Source organism: Aethalodelphis obliquidens, unplaced genomic scaffold, assembly GCF_003676395.1.
Source record: "Aethalodelphis obliquidens isolate GAN/ISIS:26980383/991018 unplaced genomic scaffold, ASM367639v1 scaffold32, whole genome shotgun sequence".
Lineage (NCBI taxonomy): Eukaryota > Metazoa > Chordata > Mammalia > Artiodactyla > Delphinidae > Aethalodelphis > Aethalodelphis obliquidens.
The window spans coordinates 3,754,582-3,772,209 of record NW_020837976.1 but is presented as its reverse complement, the minus strand read 5'-3'; the positions used below and the strand labels follow the sequence as shown (position 1 = coordinate 3,772,209).

General features: G+C 39.0%; 1 protein-coding gene across 1 annotated transcript in view; it reads left to right on the top strand.

Moving 5' to 3' along the window:
- The window catches only part of OSBPL1A (oxysterol binding protein like 1A), a 210,704-nt gene that overhangs the window by 67,130 nt on the left and 125,946 nt on the right, over positions 1 to 17,628 (top strand). Inside the window, exons 13-15 of the mRNA XM_027127621.1 lie at positions 71 to 169; positions 1,585 to 1,707; positions 5,875 to 5,956. Of these exons, the coding sequence (XP_026983422.1) occupies positions 71 to 169; positions 1,585 to 1,707; positions 5,875 to 5,956 (304 nt within the window). The remainder of the gene's footprint in view (positions 1 to 70; positions 170 to 1,584; positions 1,708 to 5,874; positions 5,957 to 17,628) is intronic.

The window sequence follows — 17,628 nt, the reverse complement described above, 5'->3', positions numbered from 1 at the left end:
TATAGATAATTTTAGGGTTTTGTTTTATGGACATGAATGATGTTGTCTTACTGACTTCTTTATATCCAAGGTAAAACCCACTGATAGCTGCCTCTTCTTTATTAAATGCTTCGATGACACTGTTCATGGCTTCAGGGTTCCTAAGAATAGCTTTCAGCAGACAAGAGAGGTAATTTTATGGATTCGTTTATCTTTCATAAAACTTAACATTTAAGAACATGAAGAATGTAAGGTAGGCTCAATGTTAACATCTAACATCTTGTTGATGGTACCTTTTTAACGGGAGTGATTATATGAAACTTCTGAAATTCGGCTTAGGAATTAATTCCTTATCAACGTGTACCTGCAGGTATTTTCTGTTCTTCTTTTTTAAAAAATTTTGCTTCTGTGAATGTAAGAGGCCCTTATTAGTTTTGGAAGAAAGCCTCAATGATTATTTAGTCTACCCCCGAATTTATAGGTGAGGAGAACTGAAGACTAAGATTGAAGTGACCTCTCAAGCTCATGCAGCTTGCAAGTAACAGAACCTGGCTCCAGCCCAGGTGTTCTGATTTATTACAGTGTAGACTCAGCCTTTCTTTGTGGTAAACTGAACAGTAGCAGCAAGCAAGACATTGGGATTGATGTGACGGAAATTCATTGTGTAGTTATTTAATGGAGACTCCATATCCCTTGAGATCAAAGCAATATTCGTAGACTTACCTTGTTTTTTGTAAATTATGTAAGGGGTTAAAAAGGATCTCTTTTCCAGAGCGGTTAACTTTGGCCTTGCAGAGAACCCTAAACAATACAAAACGTGACTGTCCCAAAATTTCATAAAAGGGTAAGAATTGACCCTGAAAAATGCTGCAAGAAATGAGGTAGAAGTAAGACAGGTATTTTTAGGGCAAACATTCCATCTTTTTGTGAAATCACTAATTTTTAAAGATATTTATTATTTATTTATTTATCTGTTTATTTTGGCTGCACCGGGTCTTCTTTGCGGCATGCGGGATCTTTAGATGCAGCACACAGACTTCTTAGTTGCGGCATGCATGCGGGATCTAGTTCCCTGACCCGGGATCCAACCCGTGCCCCCTGCGTTGGTAGTGGGGAGTCTTACCCACTGGATCACCAGGGAAGTCCCACTAATTTTTTAAAAACATAGTAAAAGTTAAAGCATCAGAGTAATGCTGGCTCTCTTAAAATGGTCTGAGTGTCTTGTGCTTATGGCAAGTTGGTAAATTGTTTCTGGATGCATCTTATACAGTAACTTATTCAACAGTGTTGAGAACCTATAATTCTAAGTGCAAGATTCTCCACCCATTGTTTAGTTTTTATAATGTGTTTCAGTATTAATATGAACGAATATGTAAACTTATAGATGGTATTTTTTAAAGTATTGGGAAAATTTTTTATCCAGACGTGTCATGGACAAGAGACCTGCATCATTATTTTGTTGTTGGGAATTTTTTGTTTTGTTTTTTTGAGGCCGTAATATTTTTTTTTCTCCATGTGCATTTTATTCTCCCCAGATTGTTGTAATAATATCTGTTTTGAGTAAAAATGTGTTTCACTTTTATTTAAATCCTTGTATTATTTCAGGACTGGCTGGAAGCAATAGAAGAGCATTCTGCTTACAGCACTCACTACTGTTCCCAGGACCAGTTGACTGATGATGAAGAGGAAGATGCAGTTTCTGCTGTAGACTTGAAGGAATCCTTAGAGGTAAATAGGAAAACCTGACCTGTATACCTAACTGTATCACTCAGGTTTTACCAAGAATTTTTTTTTTTTTTTAAAATATGAGGTTTTGAAATTAAGATTTCTCACAGCAGTAGAAGTAGTATTTCAGAAATAAAAATTGGAAGAGAAATTTAAGCAAGTATTGGTACAGAACTTCACTGTCCAATACGATAGCTACTAGATACATTTACATTTAAATGAACTGGAGTTAAATGAAAAACTCATTTCCTCATTTTAACTAGCCACATTTCAAGTGCTCAGTAGTTACATGTGGCTATCACCTTCGACAGTGCCGATATAGAATGTTTTCATCGTTGCAGAAAGTTCTGTTGGATCAAGTTGGGGTAGGCTCTTACCTTTGAGGGGGCACTAGGAGAGTGGGGTTTTTCTGTTGACGACATCTTGATTCTTATAGACTCTGAACTGTACCTGTGTTATAAGAAATAATGAGCAGATGATGCTAAATTTAAACCAAATGAGAAAGTAATATCAGACTTTCCTGACTGAAGAAGAAATGATTTCTAATTAAAGTGAATGTGCAGAAAGATGAGTGTACATCAACTCAAAGCTGATAGAGTGGTACACCCATACAAGAATCAGGCAGATTTATATATATATTGATATAGTTAAGATTTATAGCTAAGTGAAAAGGGCAAGGTGTTAAATGGTGTATCTGATATGCTTCTGCATGGCAGAAAGAAAGCAGGGATGTACACACACATTTGTATAGGTTAGATCATCCCAGGAAAGATGAGAAATTATTAGCAGTTGTTGCTTTGAGACTGGGAAAGGGGGAAAACGGGGACTCTAGGACTGACAAGTACGTGAGGGAGAGTTGCCTTTCTCCGTGTATTGTGTTTCTTTTTTCTTTCTTTTTTTTAACTTTGTGTAGATAACTAATGCAAAATACAACATTAAGAAAATTACAAATCACCAGGTACCAAAAACAATCAGTGTGGTGTGGACTGGCTTAGATTGAGGGAAGATGGAGTGTGGGGTTATCCTTGAAGTGGATTTGGCTGGAGTTAGGAAGATTTGGAGATGAGTACAGGACACCAGTACTCGCAATGCTGGCTGTTTTCTGCAGAGGAAAGTTATCAGGGTTTTACAACCATTATTTTTAAAGTTTAAATCAATATTATTAAGGTACAATTTTTATATAATAAAATGAGGGCATTTTAGCATCTTCAGTGTGATGTGTTTTGACAAATACCCTGTGTAACCACCACTCCTATCAAGGTGTAGAACATTTTTATCACCTCACAGAGCTCTCTGGTGCCTCTTCCAGGCAGTGCCCTCCACGCCATCTCAGGCAGCTGCTGATCTGCTCTGTCATCACAGGCATCGTCAGCTTTGCCCATTCTAGGATTCCATCTAACTGGAATCACATCATATGTGCTCTTTGGTGCCTATCATCGTTCACCTGTGATGTTGTGTGTATCATTAGTTTCTTTTTATTTCTGAGAAGGCAGTCTGCTTTGGTTTTTTTTTTTTTTTTAAATTGAAGTATAGTTGATTTACAGTGTTGTGTTTCTGGTGTACATCAAAGTGATTCAGTTATACATATACATACACTCTTTTTCTTCTTTTCCATTATGGTTTACTACAGGATATTGAATACAGTTGCCTGTGCTGTACAGTAGGACCTTGTTGTCTATTTTATATGTGGTAGTCTGTATCTGCTAATGCTTCGGTTCTTAATTAACCAAATGTGGATTGTCTGTATGTGGCAAATAGGCTGGAATTAATGACCTCTCTCTCCTACCCTCTCCACTCCTCCCTAGATGCCCACCCCCTTGATATACATTTTTGAACTTTCTCATATGTCAGGGTTGATAAGGTAGTTAAACATCAACTTAAACAAAACCAACAGCGGAAGTCTGGGTGGGCAGAAGTAGCTGCAGGAGACCGGTGTCCTGACTGTGGCCCGGCTACTCAACCTGGGTGCCTCTGACGCTCTGCAGCCCAGGTCTGTGGGTGTGCTCCTGTTCTTGGGCTCTGTGCCAGATAACCTGGATTTAAAATACTGTCTCACTTCGGGTATTAGAACACTGCTCAAGTGGGATCTCATTTATGTAGTGTAAATAAAAATTAAAACCTAGGGAATTCCCTGGCAGTCCAGCGGTTAGGAGTCCACGCTTCCACTGCACAGGGGCACAGATTTGATCCTGGTCAGGGAACCAAGATCATCCCGCAAGCTGCACGGCATGGCGAAGAAAAAAAAAAAATTCAAACCTAGAAAAATTAAAACCTGACATAAGGTGCATGGCATAGAAGTCAGTGAGACACCATGCTGGGATCTGCAAAGAATGTGTAAGCATTAACCTTCCTAATTAGAGTTTTAGGCTTTTGTAATATAACCAGTAGCTGCTACAAGGAAATGATAACAAATTGAAGAATGTGGTTTTAAAAAATTGTATTAATAACCCCTTTCTGAGTTTTTTGCATCAATTAAATGGCATTAATTGTTTAGAATAGACGACACACATTTGTACCCAACTATAAAACAGTATGTGTTGATCACATCTTCTCCAGCTGACCTATTGTAACTCTTAAATAAATTACGGATCGAGGGAACTTTTTTCAGTAACTCTCAGATATGCCAAGGGAAGATGAATGTAATAGTGTTTCTTACCTTTAACGGTAACCACAGGCACTATGATGTTGATCACAGATTCACAGTCTGCAAATGAAGCCAGTGCTTGCTTTTGTGCACGCAGCTAACTTTCACCGTAGCAGAAAAAATAGAAAACAGCAGCATTGGCGCACCGTGCACATGGGCAGGGGTATTAAATATGTATAGAGTGAAAATGACAATTTTCTGTTAATAAATTATGAGTGGTAACATTTGGTTGCGCAGTGCATGTTTTCAGTGGTCCCCAGTTGACTTTTCTCCTGCCTTAAACGTGTATTTACAGGCTATGTCTGGAAAAATGATCCAGCATACAGTTTCTGTGGTGTTTCAAATTGCACAGTGTAGGTATTCTCCCTCTCCCTCTCCCCCCCCCAAAAAAAGTGAATTGCATTTTTATGTTGTTGGAGCTCTCAAAATAGAGTAATGTACGTTTTAAAGAGAACATTGCTTGTCCCTAGTGTGGTACCACGAGTAATTCTGCTGTGGTTGAGCCGAGCTTCAGAAGCACTGAAAAATTTATAAGGTGAAAAGCATGCATACCTATATCGCCTTGGCACTTAGGTCTGTTTTAGGGGGAGCAAAAGTGTTTTGGGGATGAGTCAGTTGAGATGAGGAGTACCAAGTAGGGAAGATTCACAGGCTAAATGTATTACCCTACCTACAACAATGTGAACCTAATATTGGTAAGGTCAGGGTTCTCAGAATATTTTCTTATTGCCGTAACCAACCAACGTTACAATGATGATTTTCTTGCTTCTTAGTTTCCTTTAAAGGGAAACTAAATAAAACTAACTTCAAAATTACATTGTTAATGTAATAAATGGTTTTATCTGATTTTTTCATTTTGGACTTCCAAATCTATACTAAGATGGGATGCAACTTACATCATGAAACTCTGTATTTATGTTTTGCTTTTAGGGATCTAAATATGTAGAAATTTCAAATTACAAGGAAAAATGAATGCTGTCCCTTATTTTTACAAGCTTTTACTTACTAAGAAGATGTCCTTATTGGTCTGATTATGTGAGGGCTGTGTGCACTTAGATTGCTGAACGAAAATCAGCTTGTGGTTTCCAAATGTTAGCACCATCTGGAGTTTTTAAGCAAAAGCAGTTTTTAAAATATATTCTTAATGGGTGCATTTTATAATTTCTCAATAAATGTAATCAAGGCTACTAAAAGTGTGAATAAATCAGAAATCTAACTCCTCAGATATATGTTGTGTAATGAGTTATTAGAAGTAATTACTGCAGTTGTATGGAACATGCTTGGCCTATTGAATGTATTTAAAATTTAGAGAGATTTATTTTTATTAATCTGTACGTGATTAACTAATGGTTATATTCAGTTTCTAAGGCAATTTTCTCTCACCTTTTTCTCTCTGTTAGGAATATGTCTCAATTATTACAGTGTATCAACCTATGAAGTAAAGTTTTGATGGAAACATTAAAGCATATGTACTGTAAAAATCCTTTATTAGTTTAACTTTGTCGTCTTCTTTTTTCCCTTTCCAGAAAGCACAGATATGCCAGCAGAGACTAGACAGGGAAATTTCCAACTTTCTCAGAATGATTAAGGAGTGTGACGTGGCTAAAGGTAAAAAAGAAACACCCCACACCCCACTCTTGAACAACCCATTATCATAGATGTTCACCCTTTGGTTGACTATACAGTTTAGATAATTTTGAGGTTTGAATTCAGAATTGTATTTGAAAAAGTTAAAGTTAACCTTTTGGGGCTGTGAATTCGTTTTGGCTACGTAGTGAGACTGTTTATGAATCCCAGAAGACTTGGATTTTGTGGTCAAATTGTCTTGGGTTTGAATCCTTGTTCTGCCACTTATTAGTTGTTACTTTTGAGCAGAACATTTAACTTCTCTGAGCCTTGTTTTCCCTATCTATAAAATGAAGCGGTTGGTAGTCTTTTGCCATTCTGTGAATGTATGTGTGAATTCGTCTAATTATTAATCTCCCTTTCAAAGGTAATTTTTTGTGCCTTTACTCTCCTTTAGTTATGAATTATCAGGAGTTAATTATAAATACTCCAAAAATCAAAATACAATCCAATACAAAATACAAAATCCCAATATAAAATCCAATACACAAATTAGGTTTTGAGAAAAAATTATTGATTACTTTATAAATTAAACAGTTATCATGTTCCTTAGACTTAAGACTCTTAACAGTTGCTTTAGACTTTAGCTATGATGTGTTTATAAATAACTCCACTAAAATATAATCAGCTGAGTTGTCTATGAGTTTATGATTAACTACTGATTTTAATCATGATCTAGTTTATGTGTGCCCAGGGAGTGTGAAGAAATGTTAATATTAGAGTAAACTGAACATAAATGTTCTGTATCTGTCCAGGTATACCTTGGGCATCCCTTTACTTCAGTTCAACAAACACGTATTTATATGAGTGATGATAGCTTTGGGAAGGACAGCAGTCAAGTCATTTTGATTATTAATTGCAAGCAAGAATATTTTATTACTTAAGGCTCTTCATCCTCAATGGGCTTTTTAAATAATAACGGCTTCATTAGACATAATTCACATAAGCCTAGAATTCACCTATGTGGAGTATACCATTCAGTGGCTTTTAGTATATTCACAGAGCTATGCAACTGTGACCATCAATGGGCCTTTAAAATACCATCCTCACCAAAAACCATCAAAACTAAGCAGAAATACTAACAACATTTAAAAGATACAGAAACTGTACAGAGTGAGATGAAATATAAGGATTAATTTCTTTGACTTGGGCCAAAGAAAGAAATTATATGAGAACTACAACCAAATTACGTTGTTTTTTTCTTTTAAACCTTGAGTCAGATCTCTTGGTTCAGATCATTGGTATGACATGTCACTCATAAATGATGGCATGCATCATTTGTGCTCTTAGAGACATACATGATACTCAGTACCACAAGAGTGATTTCATTTTGGACAGTGTCATCTGGGAAACTTTGAAATATCTGACTGTGATCTGACAATTCTGTATCATATATCTACAGTAAAAGTCAGTGGGTTTTAAACAATTATGTATAGAAATTATGTTCAGAAATTATAGATGTTATTTTCTGAAAGATTGGTGTAGATAAATAAAACTACATTTTATGTAAATACTAAGTAAATAGGGTTGAGAATTTCATGAATGGAACTGGAGTTTTGAAGGTAACTGAGTCTGCTCTTAATGCCATGGGATTGTGCAGAATAATCTTGTACCATGTGTTTTATTAAAGGAAGCTGATAGATACACATCCTGTTCCAAACTGCCTACATAGTTTGCCAGTGACTTCTCAAGATGAAAAACTAAAGTGTTTGTGGGCAGAGTCCAGCTCTTGTGGTTGAAATTGTTAGCTGTCTTACATTTTAGTATGAAACTATATGAACATGAACTTTAAGACTCAACGCCCTTCTTCCTTATTGCGTCTTCTGCAGTACCTGTTCTGCTTTGCACCACCTCAATCCAAATCACTGCAGCAGCCTGTCCTTTAGTCTCCCTGCCTTTGGGAACCTCCTGCATTCCATCCTTAAAGGGAATTGAATCGGAAGCCTTTCAGGAACTCTTCCAACTCAAATTCTGTGAAATACTGCATTATTGCTGCCAGATTAATTTTAGTTACTTTAAAAAAAAATTATTATAAATGTTTTTTTTTTTTTTTCTGTTGAGAAAATCTTTTAAGTGTCCTTGAAACTACAGAATAAAATGCAAAACTCTTTATCCTGGCATTTAAGGACCTTCATAGCCCGATCACAAACTGATTTTTTTAGCTTTATTTACAATTCTTCTCCCCTGTGACCCCCGTAAGCACTTCTGACCACACACTGTTTCTTTGGTCTGAAATGTCCTCTATTAAAATAATGCTTTTGTTTTCGTGAGTGGACCTTAAACCTAATTTCTGCCTGGATTAATGACAAATTTATGTATCTGACATCGGCAACACATCATTCAAGGTGCAAAGAATGCTGTTTTAAAATCTCTACTATGTTATCTTTACCAAAAGCCTGGTTGCGAAAACAAATAAAATCACTCAAACTTATAAAACTTTTGGAAGACATCCCGAAAGCCATGCAGTCAATCTGTTCTCCCCGACAACCTTAAATTTACCCTTAGGTGTAGCAGCCAGGTTTTGACTATTATAAATAATGTTGTATTGTGCATTTATATTTAATCATATCACTTTATTACCATAGGATTCTTGGAAGTGGGATTAATGGGTGAAAGTATATTAACATTTTTGAGCCTATTGATATATACTGCTAAGTTACTTCCCAAAAAAGATATATTACTTTACATGCCAAGTTTAATGCATGCACTTTATTGCATGTTGCTAAGTGTATATAGTAAATCCCTGGTTAAAGACATTTGCATGTTTTCAGTTATCTAAAAGAAGAAAATCTTAAAAGGAAAAGCACTTTTATTCAACCCACTTAACACTCGCCTCAAAATTCTAGGCTTTGAGTAAATATTCTTATCACCACCTTCACTGTTGCCACCCCAGTCCAAGCCACCCTCGTCTCCTACATGCACTATTAAAACAGCCTCCTGACTCAGATCCCACCCTTGTGCCTACAGTCCCTGCCCCAGGGATCTTTCTAAAGCATCAGTGGGTTGATGTCCTTTGCTCAAAACATGCATTTGCTTCCAGGTCTTCTCACTTGGAGTGAAAGACAGAGTCCTTCCCTACCTGCCTCTCTCCAGCCTCCCTGGCCTTCTTGCTGTCCCTCAAAGCTGCCTTGGGCCTGGGTGGGTGTTCTGGCACCTCTGCCTGTAAGGCTTTACTCCAGGGTTCGCCCTCCCTCCCCAGGTCTCGACTCCAGCAGAACCTTCCGACTGAGGCCCTTTCTTGCTGCCTGCACTGGTTTGCTCCTCCACGGCTGTTCTCTGCCCTGCTTGGTGCCCTGGGCCCATGATCACTGTCGACTTTAGGAGTATTACTAGGGCTTCTTTGCCCTTGGCCCTCTGATTGGGTCCAGCAAATGGGAGGTCCTGTGTGGAGATGGGTGGAGGGGTGGGAGGAGGAGGAGGTCGGGGTTACCCCGCTCCCTCCTGCAAGCTGTGGTCTAACCCTGCTGCTGGGCTCCACCCGGCCCAGGGCCCCATTCTGTGACTCCAGCTCCTCCTGTGCCTTCCCTTGGCCCCGCTGTCCCAGGGTAGTAACTGTGCTGCATGCCTCTCTGTTAGTTCGCTCAGGCTCATCGTTGTGCGTCATCTATTTGTAAAATTCCTTTCAGTTACACTTTGACTTTGCTGGCTCTTCCTGCCAGGACATTACTGATGCCAAGTCCCAGCTAAACTTCCAGCTCCAGCACTGGCTCTCCCCTTCCTTGTGTTATTCTTCTCTTTGTCACTCATCAACCTTCCTATATATGTGTGTGGAGTTGATTGTCTGCCTCTCCTTTTGGAATATAAACTCCACGAAGGGAGGAACTTTGGTCTGTTTTATTCACCGATTATCCTCAGCTCCTAAACAGTGCACGGCATGTGGTAGGTGCTTGTACTCGCTTGCCTCTTTCTCCCCCTCTCCTTCCTACCCATCCTCCCCTCCCATCCACACACACACACACACACACACACACACACACGCACGCATTGTGAGTGAATAAAATGAATAATGTATTTAGCTAATAAATTTATAACTTATTTCTGTTGAACTCAGGGAGAAACAAGTACTGCATTTGTTCTGTCAAGTTAATGAGTGAACAGATTGTACAATTCGGTGAGACCTTCTAGAGACAAACAAATTGGGGAAGAAGCTGTCCACACTGGAGAGCGTTTTGCATTCTTTTACCAATAGGGGTTCCGCAGTCAGTGCCATTGGTTTTTATATCCTACTCTTCTCCCGTGGATTCAGTGTTTTTCCTGAGGCAGACTTGTGAGTAGTTCTTTCACTGAGGATCTGTGGGTGGTAGAATTTCTCTCTCATCTAAATCTTTTTTTTTTTTTTTTACCCCCACTGGGTTACAGTTACTGTCCATTAGCATTTTGAAGATGTGATTCCAAGTTCTTCTGGCTTCTGATATTCTAATGATGATTATTTGGTGAACAGTCTTTTTTTTTTTCTTTTTATGTTCACTTACGGCTTTTCAAAGATCTCCACTTTGTCTTTGGTGTTTTGCAGTTTTAATCTGTCTTGATATCTGCTGCTTGAGGTGGTTTTTAATTCAAAGACTCATTCGTTCTTTCTTCAATCTGGGAAAGTTCTTCACCGTTCTCTCCTCACACTGTGCTTCTTCATCCGTTCTGCTGAAACTCCTCGTGGGTATGTGTGGAACCTTCTTATTTACTCCCCACCTCTTAGTTCCTCATTCTCTTTCTGTTTTTCTGTTACATTCTGAGCAGTTTCCTCAGATCTGTTTTCTAGTTTCAGTTTCTTTCTCAGTTCGATCTCTTTTGGCTGTTTAATCCTTTGACTTTCTAATCCTAATTGTATTTCGTAATTCTAGAAATTCTAGGTGCTGGTTTTAAAGTTTTAGTTTTTTCCATAGAAGCCTGCTCTTTCATGTTACATACATTTCGAACTTTATCTCTCATCATTTTAAGCGTGTAAAGTTAAAGCCCTTTTCAGCATGTTCTTACATCTCAAGTTGTTGTGGCTAACTGTCCCTTGGGATGGATTGTTTCCGTCACGGTGGATTTTAGCTTTTTATTGAGAGCTTGTTTTGTTCTGCCTCCTGGATTATGGAAGTGTCCCCGCACAGTAGTTCTGTGTCTGCTTCTGTTGATGTAATAGTTTTAAAATTGGATTGCATATCTAGATGCAGCATGAGCTAGGGATTTCTGGTTTTCATGATTCCCACCCACAGTACTAGGCAGAAGATGCCCTTCTTCACTGCTTCCCTGAGCCCATTTCTGCTTTCACTGGGGGTCAAGGCCTTGCTCTGTTTGGTGAGGCCAGAGCCACATCTCCCCCTCATGTAGGTGTGAAGGCGCAGCTTTCAGCCCCTGCTTTACGTCCCTGTGCTTGGCCTTCCCTACCATGCCCTCACTGGCATGCGCCTCTTCTGTCAGCCTTGACTTTTCGGTGGGTTTCCAGCATATCTGGGATTTTGTTCCTTCAAACTCTGCTATATATTATTTAATTATTATTATTTTATCAGCATCTTTATGGGGTGGGGTTAGAGGGATGTTTCTCCATCGACTTAGTAAGCCAGGTACCACAAGTGTCCCATGCACTTTCTAATGTAAAATATATCAGTAATCCACAAATTGTATCGTCTAGAATAACAGCAGCCACATACAGCCTTTTTTTGTGCATTGTTCTGTATACTTTGCATGTATTAACTCTTTTATTCCTTATAACAACTCAGCGTTAGCACATAACAACTATTATGTCCATTTTATAAATAAGCTAACAGGGACACAGAGAGCTCAGGTAACTTGTCTTAGGTCACACAGCTAGTAAAAAACCAGACAGTGTGTGCCCCTGGGCACCCTGGCTCTAGAGACTGCTCTTAGAAAATAATGAGTCTGGACTAAATGGAGAAATCTATATTTACTCCTGAACTTTTGATCTATGAGCTAGAAAAGGTTTTTCATTTTCATCCCTAGATCTGCATCTACAGTGAAAGGTAGAATTTGTCGAGGACAGTCCCTTGGCTGCTGTAGTTGAGGTGCTGTTCAAATCCTTACAGTCTCCCGTTCAGAAGTTCGAGGGGACGGTGGGATTGATGCAAGGCTGACGTTTCCAGCTCGCAACAAAGAAATCCTCTTTATTTTTCCTGTCAATTTTTTCTTCTCTTTTCTCGTCCCGAGGTTCTTTCTGGTATTTTTCATCTGAAAGAACACATGACCGTTTGATACAATTTCCTGAGCCCAAACCTTGGAGTCATCTTAACCTTGGAGCGCATCCTTCCTGCGCAGCACGTTCTGTGTCTCCTTTGTCTCTCCATTGTCCCCTTCTCTGTCCCCCCGTCAGTACACTGACGTAGGCCACAGCCGTCCTGCCTGTAGGTTGCAGCCCCTCTTGTCTGGCCATGCTGCCTCCAGGGAGTGTTCCACGGTGTGGTTTGAGAGGGGCCTCTAAAGGCAGATCAGGTCTTGTGGCCTCCAGTGTCTTAGGGTAATTGCACTCTACCTTGACCTGTGTCTGCTCGCATCAACAGTCTCACCTCTCACCTCTTCCTTCCTCTTAGTGTTCAGTAGCACTGAACTTTTCTCATGCTTTAGGGTCTTGCTCCCATTGTGTGAAGTACTAGCTTTTCCTCATCTTTTAAGTGTAGCTTCTAGAAACTTCTTGGCTTCTCTAAGATGGGCCTAAGTGTTCTTACTATGTGTTTCCAAACCACCCTCCACTTTCCCTGTCATGGCACTAATCCCTTTTACTGTAGCACTTTGTGTTTCCATCTTCCCCTCTGGACAGACCCAGCCTCCTCAGGTCTTAGAAGGGGCGGGAAGAGCAAGCAGAGCTCAGGCCACTACAGCTGCTCCTGCCCAGGTCTGTCATACAGGGCACTGGCGAGGGAGCTGCTGTCCTGGGTCCAGGCTTCCTTTCAGACAGCCAGGTTGAGGAGTCAAATAGAGATGCAAAGAGGTTATGAAACTAAGTGATTTATTACTCGTATTTATTTTGCCCAGTCTATAGGAGAAAACATCATCAAATTCTCTCACTCTTCACCTTATTTGTTGGGGCACAGACCCTACTAGTGCCTGTCTCTTGACTTTGCTGGAGACAGAGCTCCCTGGGTCACATGTGACTCTACCTGAATCCTTTGTTGACTGTTTTTTCTCACAAGATCACTACCACAAAGAAGGTTAGGAGCTCATTGCCAGGACAGTACAGTGAGGAGTGATGCAAATCCAATGATAGCCTTTATTTTTTCCTAATTAATTAATTGATTAATTTTTGGCTGCGTTGGGTCTTCATTGCTGTGTGCGGGCTTTCTCTAGTTGTGGCGAGCGGGGGCTGCTCTTCATTGCGGTGCACAGGCTTCTCATTACAGCGGCTTCTCTTGTCATGGAGCACGGGCTCTATGCATGCGGGCTCAGTAGTTGTGGCACTCAGGCTCAGTAGCTCTGGCTTGCAGGCTCAGTATTTGTGGCGCACGGGCTTAGTTGCTCCGCGGTGTGTGGGATCTTCCCGGACCAGAGCTCGAACCTGTGTCCCCTGCATTGACAGGCAGATTCTTAACCACTGCGCCACCAGGGAACTCCCCAGTCACAGCCTTTGATGGAGATTTTAATCAATAAGATCTTCCTCCTTGCCTCCCTTCACCTTTTTTTCTTATAAATTTATTTATTTATTATTTATTTTTGGCTGCGTTGGGTCTTTGTTGCTGTGTGTGGGCTTTCTCTAGTTGCAGGGAGTGGGGGCTGCTCTTCGTTGCAGTGCGCACGCTTCTCATTGCAGTGGCTTCTCTTGTTGCGGAGCACGGGCTGTAGGTGTGTGGGCTCAGTAGTTGTGGCTCTTGGGCTCTAGAGCACAGGCTCAGGAGTTGTGGTACACGGGCTTAGTTGTTCTGCGGCATGTGGGATCTTGCCGGACCAGGACTCAAACCCATGTCCCCTGCATTGGCAGGCGGATTCTTAATCACTGCACCACCAGGGAAGCCCTCCCTTCACTCTTATTTGCAAAAGAATGCAAAATACATTTCATAGTTCTGCTGGCTTCTTCCCTGTTTTGACCCCAAAAGGTCTTCCTAACTGGTACACTCTTTTCTAAAATTTTAAATTAATTCAATTTATTTTTTCCAACAAATATGTTTTTCCCTCTTACTATTCTAAAGACACCCTCTGATCAGTACTGTTCATTCAATAATAATTGTTTTATTTTCTGTTTTCCTTGCTAGACTGCAAGTTTTGTAAGGACAAAAACTGTTTCTCAGTTACTTACGCCCTATCTCCAGCACCTGGAGTGTAGTGCTTGCCACATGGTAGCCACTCGATAAATGGTAGATGCAAATCCTCTAACGAGTTCTCATAATTCTGAGACTCTCTTCCTCTCAGGACCAGTATTTTCAGTACTATCTGAAAATAATAGTTACAGATATTTTGGATATGTTCATTTTATTGGGCGTTGTATTTAACAATAAAAAAGCATATTCTTCAAGATCAGGCTCAAATCCCATTACTTTTATCAAACTTCACTTTATTACTGCATCCCATAATGGTAACACTTTTCTCTGAATATGTAACATTTTTTATGTATGTACAATTTGTTTGCTATTTATATCTTATAACATCCCTTTTATTATCTTCTTATTCTTATTTACCTCATGCTTTAACTCATTTAACACATGCTGTTCTGAGCTATATATTTTATACTTCTGTTGCAACTAGTGTTAAGTTGTATAGATGTAGACATACAGATCGAATGGTCAGTGGTACTTGTTTCGTGGGTGACTGATTTCAAGCTAATCATCTTAATTTGAACAAGAAACAGATAAATTTATATTCTTACATCTTATATAACGTTACCAATCTCGATTTTTTTTTAAGTTACGGCTTTATGTAGTAGAAGTTTTCTAGAAGAATAGTTGATTTTTATGTGCAGACATCTTTTTCTCCATTTTGAGGAGAGAGTACTGATTTTCTTGAGGCATTTATATAATTCCAATTACGAGATAACTTTAAAAACACCTCTTCTCATGCAGGTTAGGTCATGTCTCTCATGCACGTAGTCAGATGCACTGCACTTTTTCCACCACAAGAGAGAAATTGTCTTATTTTGATATTTTCTTTATTTCTATGACCTTAGCTTTGTCACTAGATAGTTTTGGGACTGTTTATTCTCTCTGCTGTTTGTGTTTACTTTAAAAAAAAAAAACACACACACACTTAAGGCAGCACTGTTCCCAGAAGGACTAGGTAGAGGAAATGAAAAGCCATTCATCCAGTTTATTTTTTTTTAAATATCTTATCCCCAGTGATAGAAATATTTGAGTGAATGTTGAAAAACAAGCAAACTATATTTTCTTATGCCTCAAGTAAAAAGAAAATGTAGTTTTAAATAATTTATCGATCTGCCCTAATTAGCCAACCTGTAGTAATATAAATGAAAATGTTTGTATCTTATATATTTTTACACTAAAATACAGTAATTCTTTTGATGTAAAATTAAATAATCCAGAACTATTTGGATTTTCTATGTAAGCCATGGGAATAAAATATTTTTATTATTTTCCTTAGTCTTTTAACATTTGAGTCTTTTCTTTGTACAAAGTTCAGTGCATGGTATTTGGGGGCTTAAAGAGGTTTAGAGTTTACCGAGGGTAGCAGAGATTCAGCATACGTACTACCCATGTTCTCTATTACAAGTGGATGTGGCTACTTTTTGGAGTCCAGGAGGAGAGGTCACATCCCACAGTGATATTTAAGGACGGCTCAATGGGGAGGATAGCATTTAAACTTGGCCTTGAAAAAAAAAAGTTTTAGTTAAGTGGGGAAACTTCTAAATATGATTAATTATTATTTCCATTATTCACGGAAGATGGAACATCTTTAACAAAGGTTTAGAAGCAGTAAAATATAATAGGTTAATATTTCTAGGAAAACAAAGAGTTCCAGGAAAACCGTCTGGCTGAAGCTGACTGTTTATGGAACGATTTAAATGTTAGTCTAAGGAGTGTGGACTTTTTCTATATAAGGAGAACAATGGAAGTTTTCTGTGTTAGGGTTTAGTTTGTTAACAACAAGAAACAAGCTCTTCCCCACTAGTTTTAAAACTTACCCAATTAAAAATTGTACAGTGTAATCATGAAAACGACAGATGGTGAGCTTTTTATACAAGTCTCTAAAGTTAAGCTTTTCACATATGATCTTCCAGCATCTTTCCCGAGTTCAACAATATTTTTAGTACAAAAAATAACTTTTTTTTTTCCAAATTAACAGTGTCCAGTTCTCAGAGTAGGCCATATATGTTAACATACTGGCCTTCTTGATTTTATTTATTATGGCTCAGTCTCTAAATATTAGTTGCCTAAAACATATTTGCAGTGATTTCCCAGTTGGTAACTTTTCTAGAAGCTTAGCAGTTTTCCTTTTATGTAACCAGTATGCAGACGACATTGTATAAGAGGCACACCAGTGTGAACCGACTGTCCCTGATATGCAGCACTGCCCAGAGTATTTGCCAGAGTCCACGATTTTTACACCGTCCCACGGTGCAAGTTAATATTAATTCCGACATCTTGTTTGAATACTAGCTTGTCAGACAAGTTACGTAACTTTTGACTCTGTTTTGGACAGAAGAATTTGACACACTCTGAATAATAGGTTCTTATAAACTTGTCTTAATATATATTTCTTAGAATATCTTTTGAAAGCTTGCAGAGTCAATTTTGTTTAAAAATTTGTAAACTTAAAATTTATTTAGAGATTTAATGTTTGTTTTATGCTAATCAACAAGTATATTAAGTGAGATATCTAAAACATAGACAAAACTGGAGATGGTTAAGCATGTGATGGCATTTAATAAAAAGAAATGGAGCCATGAATGGCTGTGCTACCATCTTCCTATCCTTTGTGCCATGAAAATGGAAAATTTCTAGATTACCCAGATGATTTCTGGAAGGCAGAGGCTGTGTCTGTTTTTTCTTGTGCATCTCCTCACATCCCTGGTCCCCAGCTCTGTGTAAGACATCTGTTGAGGTACTATTTAAGTCACATGGCATCTAGCATATGGTACTCTCTTTTGCTGTTTAGCAACTAAGTACAGAATAAATCTTCACAGTGTGTATCAAAGATTCAAAAAGAAACAGTATGTAAAGTCAAAATTATTGTAGAATATAGTAGTTTTCAATTATTTGGGTATTATTAAGAATAGCTAGGAAATTCTATTCCATAAGATGAAAAATATGATAAAATGTCATTTGGTGTTTATATCCAGATATTAATGAAAGACTTATTACTTTCATTCACTCTGACCTTTTCCTTTATTTTTCTTTTTTTATAAATTTATTTATTTAATTTTGGCTGTGTTGGGTCTTCGTTGCTGCACACGGGTTTTCTCTAGCTGTGGCGAGCGGACGCTACTCTTGGTTGCAGTGCACGGGCTTCTCACTGCAGTGGCTTCTCTTGTTGCGGACCATGGGCTCTAGGCGCACAGGCTTCAGGAGTTGTGGCACACACGCTTCAGTAGTTGCAGCACATGGGTTCAGTAGTTGTGGCTTATGGGTTCTAGAGCTCAGGCTCAGCAGTTGTGGTGCACGGGCTTAGTTGCTCCGCAGCAAGTGGGATCTTCCTGGACCAGGGCTCGAACCCGTGTCTCCTGCATTGGCAGGCGGATTCTTAACCACTGTGCCACCAGGGAAGTCCCTGACCTT